Genomic DNA, 27,943 nt, shown 5'->3' on the forward strand with positions numbered 1-27,943 from the left:
TGCAGTGTTTGCTACCAGAATGCTTTTACCACGGACTACGTGAACGGGACCGAGTCGGGTCGCTGCGTTCGTGTGATGTCGCTTGTGCAGTTACACCCAAGAGACGAGTCAAAAGAGCACCCGGTACATGCCGTTCGTCGCATTGTGGCCGGAGCAACACATCTACTGAGACCTGTCTGGAACGAAGTGCAATCTGTGATTATTATTTCTCTTGCTGGCCCTGTCTAACGAAGGCTAGTCTGTTCTAGTAGTCTAGATAAGAACATCACATCTACACAAGTAATGCTATCTATATGATCTAGCTAAATAAAGCTCCAAAGACCTCACGGTGACAATATATGTTGGTGCCGCCACCCCCCGCAAAAACAAATAACATTAGATGCTGATGTCACAATGATAGCGGAGGAGGAGATGTAGGCCGGTCTTTATAAGCTCCTCTGCCTCGCCCTGGCCCCACTGACGCCCACAACCACAACCTTCCCATGATCGCACACCACTCTCCACCCCTCCTTCACCAGCACCTTCGTCACCGCCGGCAGCAGCTGCGGTATCCCATCCTTGCTGTGACGCCCAGCGCCACATACAATATGGAACGGTGTGACCTCGCGCCTACCGCCGCCAGCGAGCTCCTGCTCGCGGCGCTGCCGCACCCACCAGTCCGTGGTCTTCTCCCGCGCGAAGCGCACGCCCTGCGACACGGTTACACCGTGTAGGTCAAGGTTGTTGAGCGTGCTGTTGGACGAGATGAGCTGCTGTGCGGCCTCCTCGCGCAGACTCCTGACTGCGGCGTTGTGGTTGTGGCCAACGTCGGAGTAGAAGGCGGCGGCGCCGCCCATGAGATGGTCGGATCTGGACTTGCGATAGGAGGCGGCTGCTTTGGCGAAGGCCTCGTTGCGGGCGGTGGTCTGTGCGGAGAGGTTTTGGAGGGGGCGGGGCTGGAAGCGCGGGGAGACTGGTGGGGAGTTGGGGACCGAGCGAGCGGTGGATGGGCCGCCGACGGAGACCCAGCCATTAAGGGGAGTGGAGGGAGGAGAACTTGGGGTAGTAGGGACGGAGTTCACGATTTGGACAGTGAGTTTTGGTTCGCGGCTAAGAACCTCGGCGAGTTTGAAGACGGCCGGTGTGTTCTCTTTGCAGAGATGGAGCAGGGTCTCAAGGTGTCGGCGCTTCACACTGCTACCAAACATCGCGGATAGATCTTGGAGCTGAGCTAAATGCGTCGGGTCGAGCTCAGCACCGCTGGAAGAATTGTCTTCAAGAAGAGTCGCGATTGTAGGGCCAAGTGCGCTACTATGGCGGCGATACGCCGCCCCGACCGCTTTCTCAGGTAGATTGAGGGAGTCTGAAAGATAGGATATCTCAGATGCCATTTCTTCCCACCTAGAGGGGGAGTCATTTGTGTTTGTGTTTGCGGGACCGGCTGTTAGGCGAATCTGGCTGGGTGGGTCATTTTCAAGGGTAAGCGTTTTTCCATTCTTACGCCCTTTGCGGCCCTTCTTTTTCCCCTTTGCGCCGTTTAGCCCCGCATCAAAGCCATCTACGCCGCGCACCACATCGTCCTCAGGGTCATCCGCGAGGAAGACGCGATTGAGGAGCTCGTCGGTTGCGCGCGCGAGGTCTCCTTGACACCTATCAAGGGTTGCACTGATCGAAAAGGCCGACAGCGTTGGGAACATATGTCCCAGGAACGCCGCATTGTCTCTGGCCCCAGGAGTGTCATCCTCATCATCCTCTATGCGCCACGAGGAAAGCGAGTAGGTAGTCGGATCAGTCTCATCGCTGATTGACCACTCCGGGGAATTGTTATCGACGCTGTCGTCGACTTGAGTGAATTGGGCGAGCTCTCCGAGGGTTTTTCGGGCTTCTGCAGGGGACTCTGTGTCACTAAGTATCGCCGCGACGAGAGACGAGTCCAACGAGGAGAATTCGATCTGGCGACGACGTTAGTATACCCTGCAGAACCCTCTCTCCTTTTCAAGCAATGCCCGATTTTCATACTTGGAGTTCTGCTAGCTGATCGGCGAGCTCTTGAGGGTTCATTGTCTTTTATTGGAGAGTAAATGAACCTGAAAGATTGCATATTCCGGTAGTAGTGAAAAGTTTAAAAGTTGCAGATGATATAAGCGACGACTGGAATGTTGTCACTTAGCCGGGGGGGGTTTGTTCAATCGTACAGCACTTTGTAGTAGCAAGCAGTCCAGTTCAAGAGAATGTCGGGATTTCTATTCTTCACGGGATGTTGTTTGGGAGGGGGAAGCTGGGGGCTGGAGGTGCGGAGAAGACCTCTAATAAATACCCACTTATTCAGCTAGTGTTAGTCACTGTGGCGCCCACGTGACTGCGTTATCGGTTGCCTGAATCTGCTGGTAGAAACTCGGTGAGCTTCTCCAAATGTCACATTTCGTCATGGCAAGCTTCACGGCCAGTCTAGAAGGGCCTTATTCGTAGAAAGACATTTAGGGGCACAGTGCTTTGGCACGCTGATAGAGCTCAAATAAATAAATCTCCTCTGAGTTTGGAGGGGCCGAATAATCCCCAACCCAGGAAGTAAGCGTGACTCTAACAAAGTCAGCTTTATCCATCTAAATTCGATTCGAGGCTCGTAGTACTGGACGGAAATTGCTGGAATTACATACTGGTAATCTGATGAAATTACATACTGATAATCTGATGAAATGGCGGGTAATCCATGTAGGCTGAATGATTGGAGTGACAAAATTGCTCAAGTAGACAGATGAGAGATAGAGAGGAACTGATGGTTGGTTAGAGTAGGTACACGTGTTATTATATCTCTGAGTTCTGATAATTACACGTATGTCATAGTATTTTCATGACATGTAAAGTTTATATAAAGTTTATAAGACGTCGTCCTCTCGTAGAGAGAATATATTCTTCGAGTTAGTTAAACCTCCTAGCCTACTAGCCCTTCCCTGATTGACTACTAGTGACCTTCCTGGAGGTGTTTGCGTCGAATCTGTAAGTGGTTATTTATGCACATGGAAGCTTATGAGTGATACCTGATCTGGATTCAACAAGACTACAAAAGATACATGTATGTGTATCAATAATGTCTACTATAGAGGCTCTGTAGATTCCCAGAACACCTTTTACATTATGGATGTCGCTGCAGGTATTGGACAACTCTTTTAACCTTATCTTACTTGCTTCTACCACTATCAAACCTCCCCTTACATTTGATACCAATGACTCACAGTAGCAAAGAGCTTCCAGTACATACAGCACTCAGACCTGTAACCGAAAGAAACCCCTCCAAACCAAGAGAATTACGGAATATAATAGCACCTGCGGTGCCGGGGCTCCAAAACTGAACTGGAGAGGTGCCGAGAATTACCGTGTGGTGGTGAGGGGGTCAATGATCGTGTTGCGCCTTGATATGAACTACTAGCTAGCTATTGGTCAACTGCGGCGTCGTGTGCCTTTTTCGTTGGGGGTTCTTTTTTCCCTCTCACTCTAGTGCTCCGGAGAAACGGAGATAGAAATTCCCTAAGACCATGGCTTACAAATTCGCTATAACTGGATATAAATGCGTTGTTTTTCCCACGACGAGCTTGAAAACCCTGGATACTAGACCTCAAGATATTATATTTCAATCCTTTGGCTGTGATACTACAACTGATCATGTCGAAAGAAACTGCTCTCCTCAAGTCGATGTTTTCTTTTACGAAAACACCCCTCATATGCAGCGCCCCCATGCTAGGAACCACCGGGCCCGATCTAATTACCGCCGTGTATAAATCCGGCGGTCTAGGTAAACTCTTCTCTCACGTAGTATACTCTTGCCAACCGCATCTAATACTCAGCTAGGTTTCCTGGGCGCTGGCTTTGACTTGACCAATCTCTCCGCCAATCTTGCCCATACACACACTCTCCTCCCCGACATAACGCCTCTCCCAATCGGCGTAGGCGTGATACTTTTCCGCGCAGATCTCTCACTCTTCCTCAGCTCCCTAAAGTCCCACCCGCCAGTCGCAGTGTGGTTATTTGCGCCTGAAACCGCGGAGCAGCTGGACACATGGATCATCAACACCAAGTCCCACTATCCCGAAATCAAGATCTTCGTCCAACTCGGCTCCGTAAAGGAGCTCAAAGCGCTATTAACTGGCCCTGCGGGCGAGGGTGCAGACGTCATCGTTGTGCAGGGCGTTGCGGACTCTGGGGGACACGGATTGTGTCGTGGCGCAAGTGTGGTGGGGCTTATTCCAGAGTTTAGGAATGTCATCAGGGAGAGCGGGAGAGTGATACCAGTGCTTGCAGCGGGGGGGATTGTGGATGGGCGGGGTGCGGCAGCGGCTTTGGCTTTAGGTAGGAGTGGTTCTGGGAGGACAGTAATTAAGCAGCGGGGACAGAATTGCTAATGTGGGGTGGGGTAGGTGCGAGCGGTGTTGCAATGGGGACTAGGGTGAGTATCTCTGGTGCTATGACTTTTGGGTACTAGCTGATCTGACTGGCGGGCTACGATGTATGTGTAGTTTATCTTGACCCCCGAGTGCACCGCAGCAGATGGATTCAAGAAGTACCTCCTGAACCTCTCAGACGGAGGTCAGAATACGACTAGGTATGTGAACCTCAGTACCCCTCTTTAGCTCCCCAATGCTTACCCTGAGGGGAAGAACTCGAATATTCGATACCCTGCGTGGAACTGGGTTCTGGCCACCGCAATATAATGGGCGTGGTGCAATGAACGGGACACTTAAGGATGACGAGAGCGGTATGGCGGAATCAGAAAATAGAGAGCTGTACGAGAAGGCACTTGTATTCGGTGATTGGGAGAGATTGACTATGTTTTGGTATGTGTCTTCATGTACACACGTGTGTGTGTATATGTGTGATGTGTGGTTGTGGTGCTGACATGGCTGCTCCAGTGGAACGGGTATTGGGTCGATCCAGGATCTGCAGCCAGCGGGAGAAGTCGTAGTTTCCGTTAGGGATGGTGCCGTTAGGGCTCTGCGGGAGGCTGCGCAGGAGTTTGCGGGTTTATAGTATGCGAGTGATATTTTGTGATGACGATGACTTGGAAACACTAATAAAAGGATCCCCTAGCAGCTGAGCGTGGGAGAGTTGTAATATGATAGGTGCCAGTGGAGACGGCTTATGAACCTTGGACTCAAAAGATGAAGCACGTAAATCAGGTATATTTTCTTTGACATGAGTGGAAGTTTCACCCTTAAAATTCCCTTACAGTATTGTAACTTCAAGTAATTGCAAGATGAGTAGGTTCTATACGCCAAACTTGTAGGTCAAAGGGAAGAAGGCAGAAGTCATGAAAGTCATGAACCAATTACAAACAAATAATATTCCCATCCTTCCCAAATTTTTCCTGTCCATCCAACCTTAGTTCACTATTCATCATTACGAAATACATAAATAAAAATAAATCCCCATGCGCGCTCAATTGCACAGCCAGGCCAGTAAACAAAACAAACAAACAGTGGATCTAGTTCTATAACATAAGGTCTAGCTATTAGACCACCTCTGATTAATTTGTTTCCTCCTCACCATGGGCGCCACAAAGCCCACACCCACACCCAACGCCACAATTGTCCCAACAAGCTGAATCTTACTGAACCCCTTGGCGAGCACATCAAACGCCATACTGGGCGTCACTCTCGTACCAAAGAGATCACCACCGTACGCGAATACAAGACTAGTACTCTCTAATAACGCTGGTGTAGTAACAATCTTCTTGATACCCACAAGCTCCCGCTTATGGTTCAACATACCACGGGGGTCCGCATCAATGACAGGGAAGTATTTGACAAGGCCCTCCTCCATCTCCCCAGCATTCGCATCGCGGCCCACTGGGCGACGAGGATCAAGCATACGCTTTGGCAGTCCCAAGATCGACGAATACTCCGGTAGCAGCGCCAAGATCTCGTGGCTGGTGATGCCTTGGCGGGTAGTAGTAGTCGCCAGAGACGTGATCTCATCAGGGAAGATGAATGACTGCGAGAGTACGAAGGGTTCACCAGTTTCTCCAGCAAGCGCAGAGTAGTTTTGGGCGCCGCCGAGCGGGCCTCGATCGTTCTTCTGCTCACTCTCAAAGATCTCAGAGACGACGAGGTGATAGCCCTTAGCGGCAGTCTTGCCGGGAATGGTGTCGTCGCCGTAGTAGCTGTATACAACCCAGTTCTCAGAGACAGTGGATACAATGGGCTTGCTAGTGTCGACGCCTGTGTGTGTTGCTGAGTGGAGGACGGCGCCAGAGACGGAGTCAAGGAGGTGGATTGAGGCTGTTGAGCCGTTGGGGTCTGCGGTGACGATCGAGATCAGGTGTGGGTTGATATATTTGTACATTACTGAGCGGTCGCCTAAGACCTTGCCAATGGATGCGATGGGATCGTGGGCAGGCCTGGTGGAGATCGAGGTAATTTGCTCGTCTGTGGGAGGGTTGAAGACCCATGTTTGCTCGGGCTTGCCGGAGGAGGCCACTTTGAGGCCTTTCACGTGACCCGCATCGTCTTGGACAGCGAGAAAGACGGTTTCCGGGAGAGGTGAACCTGAGGGGAGGACCATGACTTTACCGCACTTGAGAACGGCAAGGACGAGTTTGCGGCCAATGCCATCTACAGTGCTAGAGCTCTTTACGGTTCCGCAACCAGGGATCTTCTCCCTATGAAGCATGGTGCCCTCAAAGGCATCAAACTCGAGGTATTCACCTCCTTTAGTGACAACCGCGACGACCCCCTTTGAGACTTCGTAGACTCCGAGAGCACCTTTCCATTCACCTTCAATTGGTAGAACATTGGACTCCCAGGCAATCTCTCCCTTCTTTCCAATATCTAATGCCGCCAGACCACCTTCTTCAGTAGCAACAATTGCGTATTTTCTGTATCCAAAGAAGTCCCTCCACTTTCCGCCAATCTCCGCTTTCTCTTTGTTCAAAAACGCATCCATGACTCTTACTGGAATACCAGATACCCAAGCAGGGCCGTATTCGATGAGTTCCTGCACGTGTCTGGTGAGACGATGAACGTAGGCAGCACCAACGCTTTTGTGTCCCTCGGCATTCAGCTCGTCCGCAACCTTTTCGGCAGCGGGATCCAATAGCTCAGCAAATGTAGATGCCGATACAGAGGCCAAGGACTCCTTGCGAGTCCATTCCAGATCGCCATTACGGACAAGATGGGTGTTTCCTTTAAATCCGGGGGCGGAAGTTGATACGAACGAGCGAACTGCATACGAGGCGCCGTCAGATCTAGTGATAACCTCCGAAGCGGCATTTGTGATATGATTCCCTTTGTATTCAACTTTAGGACTGTATTCGGCCAATTGACCTTGTTCTCCGTATAGAAATGCTTCTCCGTTGGCAAAGCTCCAGACAAAAAACGTCTGACCTCTAGACTTGCTTATTGAAAATGTGCTATCCGCACCAGGTTTTTCTTCAATATCCAAAAAGGACATGACTGGGCCATACTCATATTCCCATCTGTAAGCTGTTGCCCATGATTTGTCTGCAGTTTTGTAGTGCACTAGTGCAATGCTGTCGCTATCGGTATGGACCTCGATATCGATGACGCCTTCTGGGATCTTGATATTCGCACCGGAGAGTCTGTTTCCACTGAGAGGAACCATTCTTAGAGTTCGGAGCTCATCTTCAGTCCAGGCCATGAGGGCATCAGAGCTGAGAATGTTGTCTACCGATTCAACAGATGAGCGCAAATCGCCGGAGAATTTAGCAGGCAAACCGGACTCAAGCACTAAGCTAGTGATGTGCATATTGTTCGATGTCTTCTCCGGCTGAACAGAAACGACCAAGACACTATCACTCGTTACAGAGATCGAATACGGTGTATCTTTCCTGCAATTATCCCATTGAGTTAATAAACAGCTCTCTCAATAGCCCATATGAGTGAGGGACATACGCATCGAGGCCTTTCCACTCCCACATGACAATCCCACTCCCACCTTCTAACATTCTTACACTACCATCGTCAAAAAGCACTACCACTGCGTCTTCCTTGCCCGCAGACTTGAAATCTTTCGCATTCCCACCCTCGAATCTATTTTCCCACGCTAGCTTTCCTGTCACTGCGTCGAATGCTTTGATATTTCCACAGCTGCCAGTCACAACAACACCCTCTACAGCTCGAGCCAGCTTCTTGGATGCGCAAGCTTCCAGCTGGTGCCTCCATACAATCCCGCCATCTTTTGGATGTAGCGCAGCAAGGATATTGCGCTCGGTAAGTGTATATATGAGGCTCGCTTTCGCATCTAGGAGGGGGCGGTGGAAGAAGGTAGATTCTCGGAGCGAAGGGCCCAGAAGTGGGATATGCCAGTCGTTCTGGAAAGCCTCGTCTTGAAAGACAGCGAGGGTTGTTGGCAAGATGGCAGCAAAGCCAACTAGTAGAGATGCTAACGGGGTTGATGATACCCTCATTGTAGATTTTCGTTGATTGTGATACAGAGGATAGGAGGAGGGCTCGAAAGCCTCGAGGTGAATATGTTTGGGTCGAGATGATTAGGTGGTTTCTTTTTTGTTGAGATTCTCGCAGGGGGCGGTTGGTGGGAGGCTCTCGTGGCAGCTTTGGTTGGTTGCTAAAGGAGAAACACGATTGCTTGGCATACGCGATGTTTCAATGCTGCATGAACTTAGAGCTCCAACCTGATATATTCACTACCATGAGTTGCAAAGCATTTAAACAAACTGGCTATAAGTATTGATGGTCTGGTAGACGGATCACTTTTAGGAGGAAACGTATGTACATGGTTTTATAAAGCAAGCTGGTATCAATGACTAGTTTTAATGCACAATTTGAAGCTTTAAGGATATATATATAAAACCGATAAGCTCTACCGGGAGATAGCTTACATCCCCAAGGTAAAGAAACTCCATTCCATCACAGATAAAAGCGACCAGTTGTACTGAGCTCCTCCCTCGTGAATAGATCCCATATAGACGTATAGTATCCCTTGATTAAAACTAGGTAGAGTAGACTAAGTGGGGTCTGGTCAATGGAATATATGTATGTAAGATACGGTGATCGTTAACTAGATGTGCTAGTCACTCATCACACAGAATCACTCGCTCGGACTTTTACCCAATGGTGGGTACGGGTTTAAAACCGGCCGAATCGCCTCCAGGACAAAGCGCAACCTGTGAAGTCCTCCAGCCTGAGATAACAATTCCAACGACGTTCGTCAATCTGCATCTCTTGGTTTTGCGGCGAATCGCCCACTAGGAGGGCCGGCTTGTGATATCAACCGCCTAGAATAAACAGGCCGAGGATTGGAGTGCCACCATAAGGGATTTGATGTCGTATGGATTTCGCATCCTAGTGCTGCTAGTTTTCGAAGCTTTCCAATAGGAAGCCATTGCTGGAACATTTCTCCAACGTACAAAAATGCTGTTGTTGAGCGACGCCTACCATTTACCGTTGCAAAGGTCGATTGTTGGCGATGTTTGACCAGGAGCCCTCTCCACATGAAGGCTTCGTTCGTTACTACATCGACACTCTTGAAGCAAACATATCAAACAGAATGTACGGAAAATAACTTTTTAAGGTGGTAGTTGCGATATTGGCAAACCATTTTGTCAGGTATCTATGCATGTTGTGGTTATGTCGTCATTTCCCAGGAAGAGGGAAGAAAGAGGTTCGGTGACTTAATTTGGAAGATGCGTCAACCTGGCCAGCTAGGAGTGGGCACTACTGCATCTGTCTGCGACCATCTGTCAACATGTCCTGTAGGGTATGTAAGAACTGAGGGCAGTTCATTCCATCAAGCAGTAAGTGTGGGAGGGGAAGAGTTGCTGCAGAGATCGAGTCGGGTATTGGAGCTGGAGTGTATCTGTGTAGAGTAGAGCGGTGAGGGGGGTTACCCATACCAACATGTACCCACAGCAGGTACACACGCTTCGCAGGGAGAGCAGCAGCGGGACGAACGATGAAGAGGCAGGGCGCAGGATCAACATCCAAACGGCCAATGTTCTAAGCCGCAATGGGAACGACGCTATGACCATAATGTACTAGCACCTCAAGTCAGGAGGGAAATTCGAAGTTTTCTGTGTGTACCTGTGTCGTGGGTGTCTCCACGTTCCGTCACGGCGTCACCACCGCGCCTCGTTTCCTTCAAAATTAACCAGAGAACACTGTGATAGTTTTTAGAAGTTCTTCTGTAAGGCCAGACAGCCAGCCGGGCTATCCAATCTCAACCACCACCACATCCACAATACGCCATTCTTCACCCCCACAGATAGGATAGGATAGGATTTCTTTCTTTCTTTCCTTCTGTTTCTTACGTTTCCTTCTTTCTTGCCTGAACCTGTCGGTCATCGTTTTCGCGATTTCCATCAGTCAAGGCTTCTTGAGCTGTCACGAGTCACGACACGCTTCCTCCATCCACACAGTGCTACTACCCACTGCTACGCCTAACTATAACCTTCTGGCGGTGTCTATTTCCTTGGAAATTCACACACACCCATTCTTACATTCTCTCCCATCGACATCGATCTGGGTCCTTGTTAATATTTTGTCCTCTGCCATTCTCTCAGTTACACCTACCACCGACCAACTGACTGATTGTCCAACTGGAATCTGACGCCTCCCTGGGACTTTCTTGCAGCTGCTTCTCTCTCCCAGGAAGGAACGCCCCTCGCATTTTCTCCCCCTGCTCAGTGTCCATCTTCACTTCTCTTTTTACTGTATCCATCTTCCATTCTTCCGCTCGCTTCTGACACCATTCAATAATCCCATTACTGCTAGTCTAGCTTCTGCTAGTCTTATCCTTCATTTGGCAAAACTTCCCCACACCCCTCCCCTTGCAGCCTCTTGCTTTTCTTGTTTCTTCGCGTCCACCCCCCGCCCAAAACACACGCGCACACACAGTTCTATTTCTCAAACTCGACCAGCCCGCCAGCATTCTCTTCGAGCTCGCACCATCACCCCCCTCCCCCCCCCCCCAAATCGCCTCATTAACTTCAACGGCACTTTACTAGCTTCACGCCCACTGTAGATGCAACTTCCGCTGTAAGTTTCGCAGCAGAATGTCGCGCGCAGGCTATGCCGACTTCTTCCCCGCTGCCCCCTCGGTTTTGGCTGAGAAGAAGGCTCAGGCTGAACGGGAAAGATCCCGCCAGAGATCTCATCGGGATTATGATCGGGACACCTCTAACGGCGCACTATCTTCAAATCCCCTGACCAATACTACTTCAAATTCAACAAACTTTTCCACCATCACCTCAACCCAGACTGTAACGAAGACAGCTCTGCCGAGTCATTTACTTCAAAGCAATAACCGCTCTTCCGCGATAACGACACAATCGCTCCCTGTGCTTCCTGCCCCAAAACACAGTCTGCCACCGCGACCACAGGTATCTCTTGTACAATCATACGCCTCCAAAGAGCCTCCTCCATTACCGCCACCCCCCCCTGCACTCCCGACACCCAAAGGGACACCCCCCGCGATTCCCGCGATCAAGCAAGATCCAACCAAGAGAAACTGGAAGCTCAAGTATGATCCAGCCCTTGAGGAGAAAGGTGTTCCGAAGAAGAGCAAAGAAACAATAGTACGGTTCGACGGTGAAGGGGTACGTTTTTACATTTTTGTTGCTTCCAATTTCCCTCGCCACACGCCTATCCCGGTCGAGCTACGGCGATGTCGGGGGACGGAGAGCTCACAACTGACTGAACGTGAGTAGGTCTCCGGTCCCATCACAGACCCCCGACTAGCCATTCCGGATTACACAAAGGGTCCAAAGCTAGGCAAGAAGCGACTTCGCATAGGTCTCTACCGGACACGGTGGAAGTGGGACGAGAATTACATCGGACCAGGTCCTCCGTCGCAAATTTTAATCTCGGGATTGTCGGCGCTTACCACGGAGAATGAAATCTCGATGCATTTCCGGGCATATGGTGAAATTTCGAAAATTGCGGTTAAGGTCGATCCGGCAACGGGTGGTTCACTGGGGATATGTTCTATTCTTTATCGCGATAATGTTAGGACTAAGTCCCCGGCTCATGAAGGTGCTAAAAAAGCGGTGGTCGGTGGTAATGGAATAACGATTGGATTGCAAAAGATTAGAGTGGAATTGGATAGGGATGGCCTAAAATTACAGAAACTAGCAGGAAGAATCGTGGAAGAAAATAGACGGAAAGAGCAAGAAGCTGCAAAGAATCGACCAAAGCCACCGCCTATGCCTAGGGAGGATCACATACGATCGTCATACCGCGCAGAATCTCCATCGAGGGGCCGAGGTGCCTCGCCCATTCGGAAAGAAAGTAGAGCTCTGGACCGAGACCGGGACAGAGACAGAGATCGGGATCGGGAACGAGATCGTGATTCACGACTAGCAGAAACGCAGAAAGAGAATTATAGGGCATTGGATCATGTCGGGCGATGGCCTTATATCTTCATTACCGCACGATGTATTCCCGGGGATCAGCGATATGTGCGACATCTGGAGGGCCGCCTAAAGAATTTTGGATTAAAAACCGTGCTCTGTGATAGGACAGGGTTCTATGTTGTCTTTTGGGAAAAAAGAGACATGGAAAAGTGTTTTCGGGTATGCGATGGAGATAGGTTGTTCTCCTACAAAATGCTCATGGAAATGCATCCTGGAGGAACTCGAACTCCTTCGCCTGTTCGCAACCCCCCTAAAATAATCGAGGTGAAAGTCGATTATTTGGCTGAGACTACTGATGCTTTGATGAAAGAGATGAAAACTGCGCTCATGAACGATTTCAAAAAGAGAATTGTCGCACCGACAATCTACGACTCTCTGGAATCAAGTAAGCTCCATAAAAGACGTAGGGTTGAAGAGGCGGAATCGAAAATCTCTGCTGCAACAAATGAAGTAGTTCCCCCAGGTAATGCTTCGCAGGCGGCCAATGATGTTGCTACGCCGGTTCAATCCATATTGTCTTCAAACTCAATTGCCAAGACTTCCATCAAATCTATGTCTACAAATCCGGTAAAGGTCACACTCCCGCGATTCAAGAAAAGAGTCCCACCAAAGAAGGAGGAGGAGCGTCCAAAGACAAATGGTTTTAAGAAAAAGCCTACAAAAGCGGATGCCCGTCCACTTGCGCATCGTCTTAACCAATATGATTCAGAAGGTGGCTCAGACGACGAGTCGACAGCCACAGGGGATAGACCCATATCGCGTGGGTTGTCGACGGACATCGGAGATGATGATTCTACGAGCAATTCACCACTGGTAGATCATATTGGGAACCTAAAGAGAAAAAGAGGAAGCGTTGGGCCCACATCAAAGCTGCGGGATACTGCTGTATCGTCAGATGAAGAGGAGCCTACACCGGAGGAAGAGCGCATGGATACTAAAGACCAGATTATGTCAAAGAAACCTCGTCTATCTGATAATGAGAGGAGTCCGATGGTTAGTGAAAGTGCCGAGGACGACGCGGAAGGTGCTCCATCAAAATCCGCCAAGTTCAATGAGAATAAGAAGAGGAAATGTGACATTGATTTTACATCAAGCGAGAGCGAAGGTGAAGATGAGGGTGTCGTGGCGAAACCGGTGGAGCGCAACAGGAAAAGGAAGCAAGGACCACCTCCCTCTAGGAGACCTCCAGTTGATGATGAAGATGAGATTGTCAATGTGACAGATGACTATGACGATATTAATGACTCAATAGCTATAAAGACAGCACTGAAAATAGGGAAGGAGCTAGGGGGATCTGGGGCTAAAGCCAAAACTGATACTGTACCGGTTGAGGTCCCGGAGGCTCTACAAGTTGCCAGGCAACTCGCAGTGGACGATGAGGAGACAGATGAAGATGTGCCGAAGGAGGTGGTGGATGTCTCTTGGGGAGTTTCGACTGCCGAAGGCCCCATTCCGGCTGTGGAGGACGATGAAGATATGGTGTTGGATCTTGACGGCTGGCAGACTTTAGTGAAGGATGAAGAGGACTTCAAATTCCTAAAAATTGCACTTGCTGAAGAGGATGTCGAGCCGGCAGATCTCGGCAACGTTGCTGCATGGGCGTTCAAACAAAAGGAAATGAAGGCGGCGAATAGGGAGGGTATGAGGGGTGAGCTTAGTTTCTCACTATCATCAGATTCCCGGTTTAACTTCAATTTTACTAACAATCTCTTAGGAGCTACACGAGTACAGGAAAGAATTGACGGCTTTTATCGGCCCAATTCCACAGGGTGTGCTCGCACAGAGGGATGGCGCAAGATCCCTGAAAGGGAAAAATCAATGTATCTTCCCCACCGTCTGCAAGTCGCCGCCAAGCGTGCAGCAATGAACCAGCCACCTTCTCCATCTGCACCCACTACAATCACCAAGGCTGCAGGCTCCACATCCCGATCCAATCGTGTCAATAATCGTCGTCTCGTTGCAAATCTACAGAACCAGAAGCAAATATTCTCGTCCGATGCGGACGTGATGCGTTTCAACCAGCTTAAGAAGCGGAAGAAGCCTGTCAGGTTCGCAAGGTCAGCTATTCATAACTGGGGCTTGTACGCCATGGAGAATATCGCAGCGAATGACATGATCATTGAATATGTTGGTGAGATCGTTAGACAGCAGGTGGCAGACATGAGAGAAATAAAATATCTTAAGAGTGGGATTGGATCATCTTATCTATTCAGAATCGACGAGAATACAGTTATTGATGCCACAAAGAGGGGTGGTATTGCAAGGTTTATCAATCACAGCTGCACCCCGAACTGTACGGCGAAGATTATTAAGGTGGAGGGGAGCAAGAGAATCGTTATTTATGCATTGAGGGACATCAAAGAGAGTAGGTTTACCTTTGTATTATGGAATATTGGAGAAATCACTAACTTATATTCATTGGTAGACGAGGAATTGACATATGATTATAAGTTCGAGAGGGAATTAGGAAGTGATGATAGGATACCATGTTTGTGTGGTTCGAGCGGTTGCAAGGGTTTCCTCAACTAAAAGAAACGGGCTTTAATCCCTTACCTAATCATAATTTCCTATTCCTCCGCTTCTTTCAATTTTTTTGGTTTGGCATCTCACCCCCCAAAAAAGCTCTACCTGGGATCGATCTGATTTTGTCATTATTAAGTTATTGCTATTCTTTCTTTTTGTCCAGGTGGGTTATTTTGGGGCACACCTGTTACTTCGAACCACGTTTGTTGGAAACATTTTTACTTCTTGTTGGTTCAGGACTTGATTCGATTCAAATTCAGGGATTTTTCTTTTCTCCTTTTTATTTTTACTTCTGATAAAGGGCGCGGTGTTTGTTTACGATCTTGTTTTCCTTTTCTTTCCGGGATTAGTTATGTTGTAGCATCTGTGGTGGATATCTTGTTACTTTTTCCCTTTCCCCTATCCCGGTTGGTATACGGTGTACTATATTTCTTCTCCTTACTCTCCCCCCCTCCCCCCCCCCTCTCCCCCCTTACCCTTCAACTTTTACTATGTTGTTTGTGATGGTGGGGGTCTAGTACTTAACTTTGGCACTTACGAGGTCTCTTTTTTTCAATACTCCTTTACCCTTCTTGCAGGGTGTTTTTTTGTAGATTTGGTCTGTATGGGTTCGTAACATGTTATACGGGGCGCGGAGAGACAGGTGGGGAGGAGGGCAGGGCCGAGGGGGGCTGAGTGTGGGAATTGGTGAAAAAGGTTGCAGGCAAGGGGAAAATCAAGGAATGGATGATGGGGGTGTCTCTCTTGAAAAGAGAGACTGGTAAAGACGTTTTAAAAATAAATTGGGGGGTGTTTGGGTCTTTTTATTTCACCTTTCCTTTTTTTTCTTTTTTTCTTTTTTTTGTGAATAATCATGCTATGTATGGCTTGAAGACTGGGAAAAGAATGGATTGGATTGGATCAAGGGGGAGAGAGAGGAGGGAGGGGCGCGGATTAGGTTGGGGTAACGTGTGTATGTAGTTAGATGTAATGTCAATTGCGTGTCTGCGCGTGCGCGTGTCATGAAGATATTGCTCTGCTCTTGCTGCTGGGGGGCAGATGGTATTTATTCATCTAATTTTTTTATTTTTATTTTTTGGTATCCCAGGAATTGAAAGAATAATTGAAATAAAAAAACAAAAACAGTTAACGCCTTTTTAGAAATTGGTGAGTGATCATTATGATACGGTGCGGTTGAGCGGGAGTGCTGTAGGGAGGGAGAGAGCTGGACCGTTCTACCCAGCTCGAAGAAGATGCTATGCCGTCAGGTATAATTATACTAGATTAGACTTCCCCACAAGTTAGCTCATAATTATCTCCCACCCTCTAAGTACAGAAACAGACATACCAAGATGGTTCGGCAGCAAGAAGTTTGCAATGCCCTGGTGGATGTTATACACATGCTTGCAATTGGCGCAAACCAGCTTCCCCTCCGTCACCTGTGTCTAAACACGCCCACCCCATCAGCTACCATATAACCACAAAAGGCGCCGCCAAAATTTTACATACCTCAAGCAGCAGGGTATGCAGGTCCTTCAGCACCTGCGGATCCAAAGGCGCCTCTTCCGTCGCCTCCGGCTTCTGCGCCGGCAACGTAGTAAATCCTAGCTATGCGCTCGTTAGCAATGTTTACGTTCGCCAGCTCTCTGGGATGTACGGCCAAACCTCAGCGGCGGTGACCTTGAGCGCCTCCCATTCGATCCGGGGGAGGATGTTTGTGATGAACTCGGGCTTGAAGTCGACCTCTTCCTGGACGAGCACTGCGTCTTGGAAGTGCAGGGGGAAGGAGAGGGAGGTGGACTTGCAGGCCTTGACGGCGCAGCTAATGTAGTTTGTTGTGAGGATCTTCATTGTGGTTTTTGGTTGTGTTTTTTTGTGATGTAGTGGGGTGTGGGTGGTGTGTATGGTGGGGTGTGGAAAATGGATTGAGGCTCGATAGGCCTTGGCGGGGGTAGGGGTGGGGATTTTATCATTGACATTTGGGATGGTGCTTTGGGGGTCTTGAGCAACCCAAAATCAAGTCTCACGGCTTCCCATAACTTATTTTGATGCAAATGTAAACATCATCAGACAGCAGTCTCCCCGGAGATTCTTACCGTCTGTACGTACTTATAACCCATACGCATATCCGTGGAGCGAGGAAACCCATATATACTAGAACTACATGTACGTTATAGACTCAAGCCTTTATAATTACACCTTATGTGACTAATAATCTACATTCTACTGCAAGTAACTGGGTAAACTGTCCTCTGCATCAGCGTTCCGGGGAGTAATAAAGTGTGGCTTTGTGGAGACTAGTTAGAGAGATTGTTACCAAACCGTAAAACACTAATATTAACCCTTATACCAACCATCTCAACTACAGTACTGTACCTCCAGTCCGCCAAGTCTACCCTTCAACCTCACCCCTATACCCCCCCACAACCCCACAAAAAGCGGCCATGGAAGACAAAACCGGCGCCCCCGCGCCCGATCCCGAATTCCCGCATTCACTGTGAGACCCCAGCTCAGCCCAGCGCAAAACTCTGGCCGCTAACGTTTGCCCCCCAGTACCATCTCACTGCCGGTACCGTCATGGCGCATTGCCGAGACCATCCAGCGAGCGCTCGCTGTCGACAAGGAGATCTCGCCGTGCGTGCAGCGGGAGTTTGAGGTCCCCAGCAGCGATAAAGCTGCTTCACCGGTGGTGCTGGTGCACTACAAGGCGACGACGGCGAGGATGTTGAGGGTATCGACGAATGGCATCTTTGAGAGCTTGGGGGCGGTATTGAGGGTCTGTGAGGAGCTGGATGTGGATGTGCTGGAGAGGGAGTGAGGGGAATAGAATTTCTTCTTCTTCGGCTTTTTAGTATTTGGGTTCGTTTGTGAATGATCTTTTTTAAGCTCGTGATAAGGCTGCTTATTGCTATGAACTAGAGGCGTTTTACTGTGTCTTAGGATTTGCCATAAGCTGAGATCGTCTCCCAAATGATGACCAATTTAAGAATGGCTAGTCAATTAACTATTATTATACTCCTTAAGCATTTTTAGTGCTCACGAGATCCAGAAACCCGAAGTGGAGTATTTGTTCCACCAGAAATCACTCGTTCCTCAAAGCAATCCTATTGTCATTGGTGAACATATCTATTGGTATATCCCACCACACAGACTAAATGTAAGTAGAAATGGCATAGACTCTAAGACCGTGAGGGCCCGGGGGGTGGGGGGGCATAAAGTGCCGAAGCAAGCCTAAGGTTCCAAGAGTCGATGAATTGTTTGTTGAGATAAAATATTTACTTTGCTACAAGTATCTAGCTAACTTTAAATCCAATTCCCCACTCCGCAGCGTCTAATCCTCTCCACTAGAGTACACGTATGGATCAATTGTATGAGAGGATCTAGTTTGATTTTTCTTTCTAGGGTCAAAGGACGTTGTTTATTACCATGCCATTATGCGTGAATTTCTCAAAACCTCACTGCTATCATCTGTAGTAGAAACAGCACAGTGGATTTGCTCTCAGGGGTATTGTTGATGCCTCTTGTGTTTGCTTATGGGAACTGGATGAAATCCGACCTGATGCCCACGATAAATACATGTAGTTTGTTATTAGCTGTCATGACTGGCCGATGCAATTATAGTCTTCCTTAAGCCTCTCGGCTAGTGTGGTCCATGAGCCGGCCCGGCTCGAGCTTTAGGCTCGAACTTTCGGCTCGAGCCCAGTGAGCCTCACCCTCCAGCGAGCCTGAGCCGGCTTGAGCCGTTTTCTCTAAGGCTCGAGCCTTACCTCAAGCTCAGTTTGCTCACTCTGAACTAGGCTCTAGAAGCCATAAAGGAAGCAAAAAGGGGATTTCTACCCACTAGAGTGTTCACTTAAATAATTAATCTTTTTCACGGTATTAACCCATGAAATGAAGCTTATATCTGCCATTTTACTATACTTGCTGTACAGATAACCTGTTTTTTATATCATTGATCACAGGCTCGAGCCAGTTTACGAGCCTGTCACCAAAGCTCGAGCCTTGCGAGCCTCTGCCTCCCACGAGCCGAGCCAGCTCGAGCTTATATGCCGGCTCGACTTGAGCCGGCTCATGGACCACACTACTCTCGGCCTGCGAGGGATGAACCCACGATATCCTAAACAGGCAGGCTCGTGCTGAATAAACATGACAATAATAGTGTACCTACATATAAAATCCATGAGAGATGATAGTTAAGAGAAAGTTCTACACTTTTACATGGTTACAACTTTTATTCGTTACGCTGTGATAGAATGATTTCAAAGAAATTTCGATTCATCACATAGAGAGTCCCTTCAAATGGGGGTGGCTATTAATTCCGACGTAGGCCACCCTTCATAAGTTTGATATCTAGTTTCTATACCTTTTTACAAACTATCGCCGAGTTTCAAAAATAACTGACGACTGACTACCACCAAGGTGAGTATTGTCTTCTGACTTGAAACCTTCACCGTCATTGAATAAGGTTGTCGATAGTCTCTCTAGTGCAGAAGACCATTCCTTCATGGCGTGCATACGCTCAGCATCCACGTTGCTCTCAATCTGCACGGTTCCATTCTCCTGATTGATCTTCCCTCGGATTTTCTTATCCAGGATGAGGAAGCCAAGGATCTCTTGAACCTCCGGGACAGAAATACGAAGCTGGCGTGCGATGAAATCGAGTGTAAAGCGAGTGAAGGGGGCGATTAGTTTTAGCAGAGCTTCTGTACGGATATTACGCGTAACCTCATCTATGTGTTCGCGAATAAATGGGTCAGAGAGGATATCGGCTTTGTTTTTTTCGAGAATTGATTCATATCTGTGAATCTCATTCCGTTGATAGGCCTCTACAAGATCAGTCATTGCGACGATTCGAGGGTCGGTCTTGTATCTAAAAGATGTGTCAGACTACTATCAGAACCAGAATCCGGGGGGTATTTACGGCTTTGTTTCCTGGGATTCGAAAGGATTGATCTCTGATTTCATGAGCATACTAGCCAGGACAAGATATTTCAGGACCTGGATTCTCTGCAATGATCCTGCTTCATCGTAGTTACGGAAAGACTCAAAAAAGTCGCTTTGGGCGTCCTTCCAATTCTCTAATCAAGAGGTGAGAACTAAGAGCTGTGAATAATGTTTAGGGCTGGATGTTCACCTTCATTCATGTGCATTTTCCCTCCACACTCACGGATGATCCCCATGATCCTTGGATGGGGAACAGCCGATCTGACACGTAGAGACTTGTTGTACAAAACCTTCACTCCGATTAGCTCTATGGGCTCTACAGCTTCTAGGCGACTCCTTACCTTCAACTTCTTGTTGTTTCCTGTTTCAGAGTACATCTGAATCTCGATAGCATAAACCTCCAACAGGTATGTTCCTTTTGATGGGTCGTCTGTACCATCTGGCTTCTGACATGCTTGGTGTAGCAATCTGACATTCCTGGTCAATCTGCCATACTCCTTACGATCCAGCCATAGCTTCGCTAGCTTGATATTCGTTTTCAACCATAATCGCTCATTGTTCGTTCCCTGAAACGCCTCGAGGGTCATGTCGTAAAACTTCTCCATGTATGGCATATCTTCAGGATCATTCGATGAGGAGATAAAGTCCAGCATATTATTGAGGGATTTCTCCGAATAGTTTCGTGTTACAGCGGAGCGTATGTATGTTAGGAGCTCGGCATAGTGTTCTACAGCCTATAATTCACAAGTACAATCAGTGAGCTTCCTCCAATCGCCAAAATCGGCAGAAAGTTTCGCTACCTTTTCATGCTGCTTCAATCTAAATTCTAGCTTTATAGCTTGCTTTAAGCCTTTGAATCCCCTAAATCGCCAGGCAAGCTATCAGTCTTGGCCGGGTCCTCAAGCTCCATCCGCCATCTTCAAGGCATTTATACCATTCTCCTTTCTCGGCCTCCAATGCTGCAACTCCTAGAAATTCATCGATAGCTGCTTGTGGGTCGGTCTGCTTCATCCCTTTGGCGTTGTAGTAGCTGTTTTCGACATCGACGTTCCCAGAGTCATCATCTTCCTCTCCGGATGTGTAGTCAAATACTCCGGTATCTTCCTCGCCGTCAGATTCGAGCATAAAATCGTCGTCAGACATATTTGGCGGTGATTCCTGGAGCTATGTGTTTGAAGACAGGGTTTGGTAATTTTTGGATGGTGGGGGATGTGGCGGGGAAGCTCGTTTGGAGACTGTTACTGAGCGACGCGGCTGCGATAAGTGAACTGGTCTGTGCTGTGTGCCAAGACAGGGTAACTAAGCCGAAACGGATCAACATGTTACAGCTCTTGCACAGCTGAGATGTTTTATTTCTCCTCCGAGCGCAGGTTAGGTATGATGATACGTGTAGCTACCATGGATTATGAATATGGAATCTTATACGAGTTATTCTGGTATATCTGTCCTCCTTTCTAGTCGCCTAACACCAGTTATTTTTAACCACATTTCATCGAGTGACTCCTCATGATCCTGACCGCCTATTGCGCATCCTACATCATCGTCATATATATATGTGTCTTCATCCGCTCCTGATATTTTGCTCTAATGTACAACAACTACAAAACGATACACATTCCCAGAAATCAAGAAAAACAGCTTTAATGGTAAAAATTAACCTAACCCCATGATCACATCAAACCCTACTCCTCTGCTTCATCATCCGATAGAAGCCCCTGTAATATCGCCATGTCATTCAAGACCTTCTCGGTCAGCTCATTATCCTCTGAGTCTCCTCTCTTCATCATTTCCTCTTCCTCCAGATTTGTCGGCATGATAAGTGTCTTGAGGAAGGTCTTGTGGGTAAGAAGATAATCCACCTGTTCGCAAAGTGTTGCCTTGTCGAACTTAAGTCCTTGCGCACTTCCTTCTGAGTCAACCTTAACACCCATTCTTGCCAATATTGTCATGAGCATCACAATCGTTGTAGCCTCGTTAACAGCTGATAGAGTTACCATGGTGTGACTTTGCCATGCACTAACGGCACTTTCCAGTTGTGGCCCAAAGTACTGCAAGAATGCTACAACCTCCCTAGCGATCCTCGGTCCGATATGAGTAAGGAGGTTGAGGGTAATAGGCAGCAGCCCTCTATTCCAGATTGCGTATAATCGTGGATCAGAAGTTGGCGATACACCTTGGCGGATCTTGTTTGACAGGGAGCTGTTGACCAAAAGTTCAAGTATCCCCTCGACCGCAAGTTGTTCAGCAATAATTTGCACCGAAGATAGTTCAAGAAGAAACAAAGCACTCAGTTCTCCATACACGGGGTCGCCGTCGATTGCCAACTGTTCTGACCATGAAAATAGCGTGGTAGCAACTCTGATTGTGCCATTTTCGTGAATGTGGGTACTTAATCCGCTGTGGATTATCTCGATTCCCTTCAGCTTTAAGGCAGCTTGCAGTATCGCCGTAATGAGCGCAATGTCATCAGGATTTGTAGTCTCGGGATAGTCATGGGCAGCCGTTGCAAGATCTTTAAAGCCCTTGGTAACAACCAGGTTCAGAATGTCAAGAATAGTGTATGCCATCGCTGTTGACAGTTGTTCCTTGGTGGAATTTGAGTGGAGTGCAATGTAAAGGATCCGCAGCAATGGTCGATAATAGCCAACATTTGCAGTCGCAAGAGATTGTCTAAACTCTGGGCCTGGAAGAATGCTTTTCCATGCGAGATCTAGGATACGATCGAAGTGGCTTGCAGAATTGGCTGTGGAGATGGATTGTTGGAGCCTGCGCATGATAACAAACGCAAACTCTGCCCGCTCGCAGATGATTTTGGTGAAGATTGGTGTTCGAAAACCAGACTCGATATTTGCCGCCAAACAGCTCTCCACAAGATCTATTAAGGGTTGTTCTAACTCTTTTGAGGTTGAAACAAAATCACACAACTCTATAGCCAACAGTTGCCATGCTCGTAAGAGAACCTGGTGGGTATTAGTGAACAATTAACCGTTCGTGTCTTTAAGGATTAAACTCACCACCTGGGAATCGACCAAAGACAGGTTTAGATTTGCCTGCTCCACCTCACTAGCGTAACCATCCGCTCTCCCAGCCCAGCTCGGATCAAAACCTAAAACCTTCGCCGCCAACTCCATGTCATAAAAGTATCCCGTTCCGTACTCTCTTCTCCTCAATCCCGTCTTCTTCAACTTCATCAAAGTTAGACTTGGCCATTTTTCTTCAAAATTCTTCTGCAAATGTCCGTGCAGCGACGCCCTATAACCACTAATCTTGACCGCACTCTCAAAGTAGAATCTCAGTTTTGGTATTAAGTTCTTGATAAAACCTGGCTCCCGTACAGATGGTTGCCTGCTATGAAGATGCATCGCAATGAGTTGTGCTATGCATCCAGCAACAGCAGTCTTGTTGGCCTTTTCCGTGATGATCTCTTTTGAATCCGCGGGGAGGAATTCAATTGTTAGAGACTCAATGTGGCTTGTGATGGCTTTGATAAACTTCGGGTGTTTGCCCAAGTCCTCCATAGCAAGACTCCAGAAATTCTGCGAGAGGGCAACAGCTTCAAGCATGGCCAATGATCTTCCAGCAGATAATTTATCAATGTCTGACAATGAGTCCAGCGCAACCGATAACAGCGAATTCTTTGGAGCTTTATCCCGGGTACTGAGATTGCCCTTCCAGAGGGTCTCGCCGCGCAGCAGTAGTATAGAAAGCCCTTGCTGTTTGTTGCTGACAACAGCAGACACGAAGCCCCATATCCGTGATTCAAGGAGTTCGTCGTCGAATGGCTTATCAAGGCCTCTCAATACTGTGGCAAAATGGCTTGCACACTCTGCTCCAAGATGACCCAACAAAGATGGGGGTTCAGTAGGCGCTGTGCCAGACGCAACAACAAGACTCTCAAAGAGCTCGAGAACAGGTTGTCTATACCGATCATGTGTGGCATAAAGTTTTGCCAAAGATGCAGTGACACCGTAAATCTGCTTCTCTAGATGCGAAGAGGGCAGATCTAGGTACCCTCTAACCCTGATACAAACCTCTGCGAATCCTATTATCGCGATGCTATGCTCGATCCATCCATTCAAAGATCTCAAATGCAAGCTTGTCTCGGGAGTCTCAAGCCCGTCGTGAATGGCGCCAATGATCGGTTCCATAGGGAGCTCACTCTCACTTTCTGAAAGGAAAACCTTTACAAGGTGTTCAGCGCTAGGTCCCAAGACATTTGTGACTTTCGCGTTGATATCCGTCGAGTCATCAACACCGTAGACCTGGAGAAGAATCGCTGAGAATATCCTTGCAATACGTCGACCTACTCTCCGTTAGAATCGCACAATATATGAGGCTGTGCGAATGCCTACCAATATCTAATCTCTGTTCGCGATTGACATATTTCCATCCTCTGTAACTCTCGAACACATCAACAGTGACCCTGGTCCAGCTAGTCAAGATCTCTCTCTGGACCGACATGCTAACCCCGGATCTTGTGGTAGTATTCGAAGCCATCGATGCAAGCTGGAGAGAACGGCTTCCACCCATGTTCACAACACTACTCTGGATTGCCTCTTCAATGAGGTGCTCGAACAAATTCAAGCAATTGACAGTGAATTCATAATCACCACGCACAACTTCCACTGCCGACAAAATACTCACAAAGGCACCCCCACGACCATTTCGTTCGAGAATGGTACTCCGTGCAATAAATGGCCATACTCGTCCGGGAATAATCTTAATAAGCGCATCAACGAACTGCAGGGCGGCTACGATGAATTCTGTTGATTTGCCGGTATTGCTCGATTGAGCAGTGTCCTGTAACCCGGCTTCGAGGAGATCAAATATAATTGAGACTACGTCGCGACTTCTTCCAACATTATCGCTTGCCTCCTCGAGAATCCGTGCAACATCAAAGCCCTCAGCAGCTTTGTCAGGTCTCGCAGTCCCAGACGCAATAAGCATTGTCAACAAGCTAATTATCTCGGTTGCAGTCTCGCCCGTCCCCAGTTCTCCCGCCATGAGCCCTCCAGCTCCGGAGTCAGAACCTTCGCCGATAAGTGCATATTCCAGCACTCTACCGAATAACGGGAGAGCATTATATTCATGTTTCCATGCAACGACAAGCCTACCGCCCCCCGTGGATGTGATTTCTCCAATAGTCCCTGCGGGTATTACAATGCCTCCTCGAGGTGCATACTCATCCTCGAACACGCCTCCGTCGCGGGGGGCAAACACTAGCAAATCATTCGTAAGCTGTATTCTCCCAATGTCGCTATCCTCATTATCAACATCATAATCCTCAAAACCCGGAGGTAAGACTTGAGTATAGGTATCCATTTTGACCAGATCCTTTGTTACCTCGCCGCTCTCGAAGGCCAATGCGCGAATAAGCCTCAAGAAGAGTATAGGTTCATATGGAAACCTATTCTTCGCACGCCTCAGGAACCTCATTGCTTCACCATGCTTCATAAAGCGCCCCGCTGCAGAACCAGTCCATCCCGTTGAGTCCTCACCACCCTTCTCAGCCTCGTCATCGAGGAAGCTGATATATGAAGCAAGATCATTATACTGCAACTCATGTACCAATAGTACTGTCATGAGCACTTCTCCGGAGATACTAAGATCCGGCAGCGCCTTCCGAACAAGTGATGCAAGCACGTTTTTCATCCGATTCCCATCTTCCTCGCTGCCAATCCAGAACTTGACGCCCAAGAAGGCGTCACCAACAGTACCGGAAGGCTCGATCATTAGTACTATCGCCTCTAGAGCATCCCTCACAACGCTGTTTGCGAGTCTCTTAATTTCCTTCTCTGCGCTACCTCCTTCAAACAGCCCTGAGAGAACGTTCTCATACAGCTCAACTGTGGGGTGTCGTTCACCTCTCCCGGCTGATGCATTGCTGAACGGATCCGAATCCTCTTCCTGCGAAGCAGCATTCACAAAGGAAATTATGTCGAGGAGAATGAGTGACCAAGCAAGAGCAGGGATTGCAGCGCCTGGGGCAGAGCTTGTTGTTATAAAACACGAGGTAACCGCTTTAATTGCCTTGGGGCTTTCAATATAGAAGCTACTATCGTCTGCAGGGGGTGGTGCGCGGCGGGCAGGGCCGTGTGCTGGTGGGGTGGCTGAAGATTCGGCGGAGAAGGTGCGGATGTATTCTTCCTGGAGATGTCTTTCGGTTCTGGGGTGCTGGAGGATAGTTGTTGAGATTATGGATGTGAGAGGGGTCGTGAATTTATAAAGATTGATTATTTCGAATGCTTCTGGGAAAGGTACATATGTTCTGTGAGAAAGAAAGGCGGTTTCTTTCATAAGATTGAACCATTTGATTACTAGGGTCGCACTGGAATCCTCCAGTGATTTATACAGGAGAATGAAGATGAGTTGGAGAAGGTGGAGAATCTCCCATAGTGTCTAGTAATGCCACAGAAATTAGCCCTCTCTCTCTTAATCTGTCGGGAACGAGTTCGTACCTGTTGCTCCCACTTATACGCAATTGGATAAGCGCTTTCCTCTAACCTGCTCCTCACCCAATTTGGTAGTCCTTCCCCTCCCTTTCGTCCCTCATTCCATCTTTCTGCAATTCCATCGATGCATTTCCCCGCCAACCCGCCCTTCTCCACAATACCCTCAACCTCAAATCGCTTGCCCACCTCTCTCCAGACATTATCCTTCCGATCTGCCGTGATGGCAGCTCTCACCAAGAATGTAGCAGTCTTGATGATGTATCGCCGTTCGCTCATATACACACTGACCCTACTGAAAAACTCCTCATCCTTGCTCGCCACCGGCTTCTCCACTTGGGTGGGGAGAGAGCCAGGCGCATCCTCCCCGCTATTCGCATCGGACGCAAGCAGAGCAGCTGCAGGCCGCGACTGGTATTCAAGAACCACGATACGCAGCGCCGAGACTTCGTCAATCTCTAAGCTTTTTGAAAGCTCCAGCGCAGCACCTTTAAGCTCTGCGATCCCCGGCATGGGGAGGTCTGCCGCCGTGAAGTTGATCGCGGCGGTGCGGCGTTCAAAGTCCACCTTTGACGCAGCGCTGGGGCGGGGGAAGGGGGAGTAGCATTGCGCGAGACTGTCAATGGAGGTTGGTGAAGTGAGGAAGGCGATGAGGGAGTTTATTGTTGCTTGTGAGGGTCGGTTTGGGGATGTGAGGCGGGCAAATGTTGATTTCCATGATCTGTCAACACATCTGAAATTAGCACACACACACACACACACTCTCTCTCTCTCTCTCTTCTACTTATTCTCCAGCAAGGAATGGTGGGTGGGGGGTAGGTACGGAAGTCGTGTTTTGTTCTTCAGCGCATCGTTCAAGAAATCAAGGTCTGTTATGGGCGCCATGGCGGGGCGACTTTGATGATGCGAATGATATAAGGGTCCAATCTCGGGGGGGGGACGCCTTTTTAATTCTGTCGGTCGGTGCGGTGGAAGACGCGTTGGTTTGTCGTTGTTCGTGCCAACGCTTGTTGGGGACTTGTTGTACTATGCGCGCGTGGAGTTTGTTGCACTGGGCTCGATAGTGAATTACCCTGCCTGGAAATCATATTGGTCATGAACTATCACTCGGCTTGTGCGTGTGTGATTTTCTTGTGTGTGTACTTATGTTTTATTGAAGAGACGTGAATGTAAGAGTAATACACTTAAGAAGATATAGCTACTATAACAATAATGTACCTATCGTCAAATTGTTTGGGTATAAGCAGGTGCACGTGTTCTACTTAACGTTAAACATTCTAATAGCCCTGTCCACCGCAGCCTCGCTTCTCACATGTATTTCGATTGACTAAAACATGCATGATCCTGACGACCGGTTTTGTAAAGTATTTGTGCGGTTGTGGTGTTAAATCCACGGTTAGGCCTCCGACCGACCTTTGCTAAATATGATTTCCCACCAAGAATACACAAGGGCGAGTGGTATAGCGGTTCTGGGCAATTGACGCCTTGATCATCGCCGAGATCTTATCTACTTGTAGCTTGGCACGGATAAGACGATAAGGTTTCGATAACAGATTTGGCGTTCAAAAACGATTTCCAGATGCTAACACACATGGGCGAGTGGCCTACCGGTTAACACTCGCCTTACGGAACACCGAGTGGTTGTACCTGATCTTTGAACGTCTATAGAAGGTCCATGGTTCAACCC

At 48.3% G+C, this 27,943-nt stretch overlaps 8 protein-coding genes across 8 annotated transcripts; 3 read left to right on the forward strand and 5 right to left on the reverse strand.

Annotated features, from left to right (window-relative positions):
• Positions 1-425: 425 nt before the first annotated feature.
• Positions 426-2,040, reverse strand: H6S33_010674 (uncharacterized protein; the record flags this gene model as incomplete). The annotated part of the gene is made up of 2 exons (XM_044842019.1): positions 426-1,931; positions 1,999-2,040. 2 exons carry the CDS (start codon positions 2,038-2,040, stop codon positions 426-428), a joined length of 1,548 nt encoding a protein of 515 aa, XP_044696604.1.
• Positions 2,041-3,711: 1,671 nt separating this feature from the next.
• H6S33_010675 (uncharacterized protein) lies at positions 3,712-5,001 on the forward strand (the record flags this gene model as incomplete). Its single annotated transcript, XM_044842020.1, has 6 exons — positions 3,712-3,769; positions 3,826-4,323; positions 4,392-4,420; positions 4,491-4,576; positions 4,632-4,808; positions 4,884-5,001. The coding sequence occupies 6 exons, from the start codon at positions 3,712-3,714 to the stop codon at positions 4,999-5,001; spliced, it is 966 nt and encodes a 321-aa protein (XP_044696605.1).
• A 474-nt stretch (positions 5,002-5,475) lies between these two features.
• Positions 5,476-8,398, reverse strand: H6S33_010676 (uncharacterized protein; the record flags this gene model as incomplete). The annotated part of the gene is made up of 2 exons (XM_044842021.1): positions 5,476-7,819; positions 7,884-8,398. The coding sequence occupies 2 exons, from the start codon at positions 8,396-8,398 to the stop codon at positions 5,476-5,478; spliced, it is 2,859 nt and encodes a 952-aa protein (XP_044696606.1).
• A 2,604-nt stretch (positions 8,399-11,002) lies between these two features.
• On the forward strand, positions 11,003-14,890 carry H6S33_010677 (uncharacterized protein; the record flags this gene model as incomplete). Its single annotated transcript, XM_044842022.1, has 4 exons — positions 11,003-11,545; positions 11,657-14,000; positions 14,076-14,726; positions 14,787-14,890. 4 exons carry the CDS (start codon positions 11,003-11,005, stop codon positions 14,888-14,890), a joined length of 3,642 nt encoding a protein of 1,213 aa, XP_044696607.1.
• A 1,257-nt stretch (positions 14,891-16,147) lies between these two features.
• On the reverse strand, positions 16,148-16,714 carry H6S33_010678 (uncharacterized protein; the record flags this gene model as incomplete). The annotated part of the gene is made up of 4 exons (XM_044842024.1): positions 16,148-16,152; positions 16,212-16,308; positions 16,373-16,471; positions 16,529-16,714. The coding sequence occupies 4 exons, from the start codon at positions 16,712-16,714 to the stop codon at positions 16,148-16,150; spliced, it is 387 nt and encodes a 128-aa protein (XP_044696608.1).
• A 593-nt stretch (positions 16,715-17,307) lies between these two features.
• Positions 17,308-17,681, forward strand: H6S33_010679 (uncharacterized protein; the record flags this gene model as incomplete). Its single annotated transcript, XM_044842025.1, has 2 exons — positions 17,308-17,360; positions 17,417-17,681. 2 exons carry the CDS (start codon positions 17,308-17,310, stop codon positions 17,679-17,681), a joined length of 318 nt encoding a protein of 105 aa, XP_044696609.1.
• A 1,556-nt stretch (positions 17,682-19,237) lies between these two features.
• H6S33_010680 (uncharacterized protein) lies at positions 19,238-20,950 on the reverse strand (the record flags this gene model as incomplete). The annotated part of the gene is made up of 6 exons (XM_044842026.1): positions 19,238-19,733; positions 19,785-19,941; positions 19,998-20,097; positions 20,149-20,541; positions 20,608-20,668; positions 20,742-20,950. 6 exons carry the CDS (start codon positions 20,948-20,950, stop codon positions 19,238-19,240), a joined length of 1,416 nt encoding a protein of 471 aa, XP_044696610.1.
• Positions 20,951-21,489: 539 nt separating this feature from the next.
• H6S33_010681 (uncharacterized protein) lies at positions 21,490-27,141 on the reverse strand (the record flags this gene model as incomplete). Its single annotated transcript, XM_044842027.1, has 5 exons — positions 21,490-22,767; positions 22,822-24,110; positions 24,160-26,206; positions 26,266-26,977; positions 27,080-27,141. The coding sequence occupies 5 exons, from the start codon at positions 27,139-27,141 to the stop codon at positions 21,490-21,492; spliced, it is 5,388 nt and encodes a 1,795-aa protein (XP_044696611.1).
• Positions 27,142-27,943: the final 802 nt, after the last annotated feature.

Source organism: Morchella sextelata, assembly GCF_020137385.1.
Source record: "Morchella sextelata strain SCLS chromosome Unknown scls_5, whole genome shotgun sequence".
Classification (NCBI taxonomy): Eukaryota; Fungi; Ascomycota; class Pezizomycetes; order Pezizales; family Morchellaceae; genus Morchella; species Morchella sextelata.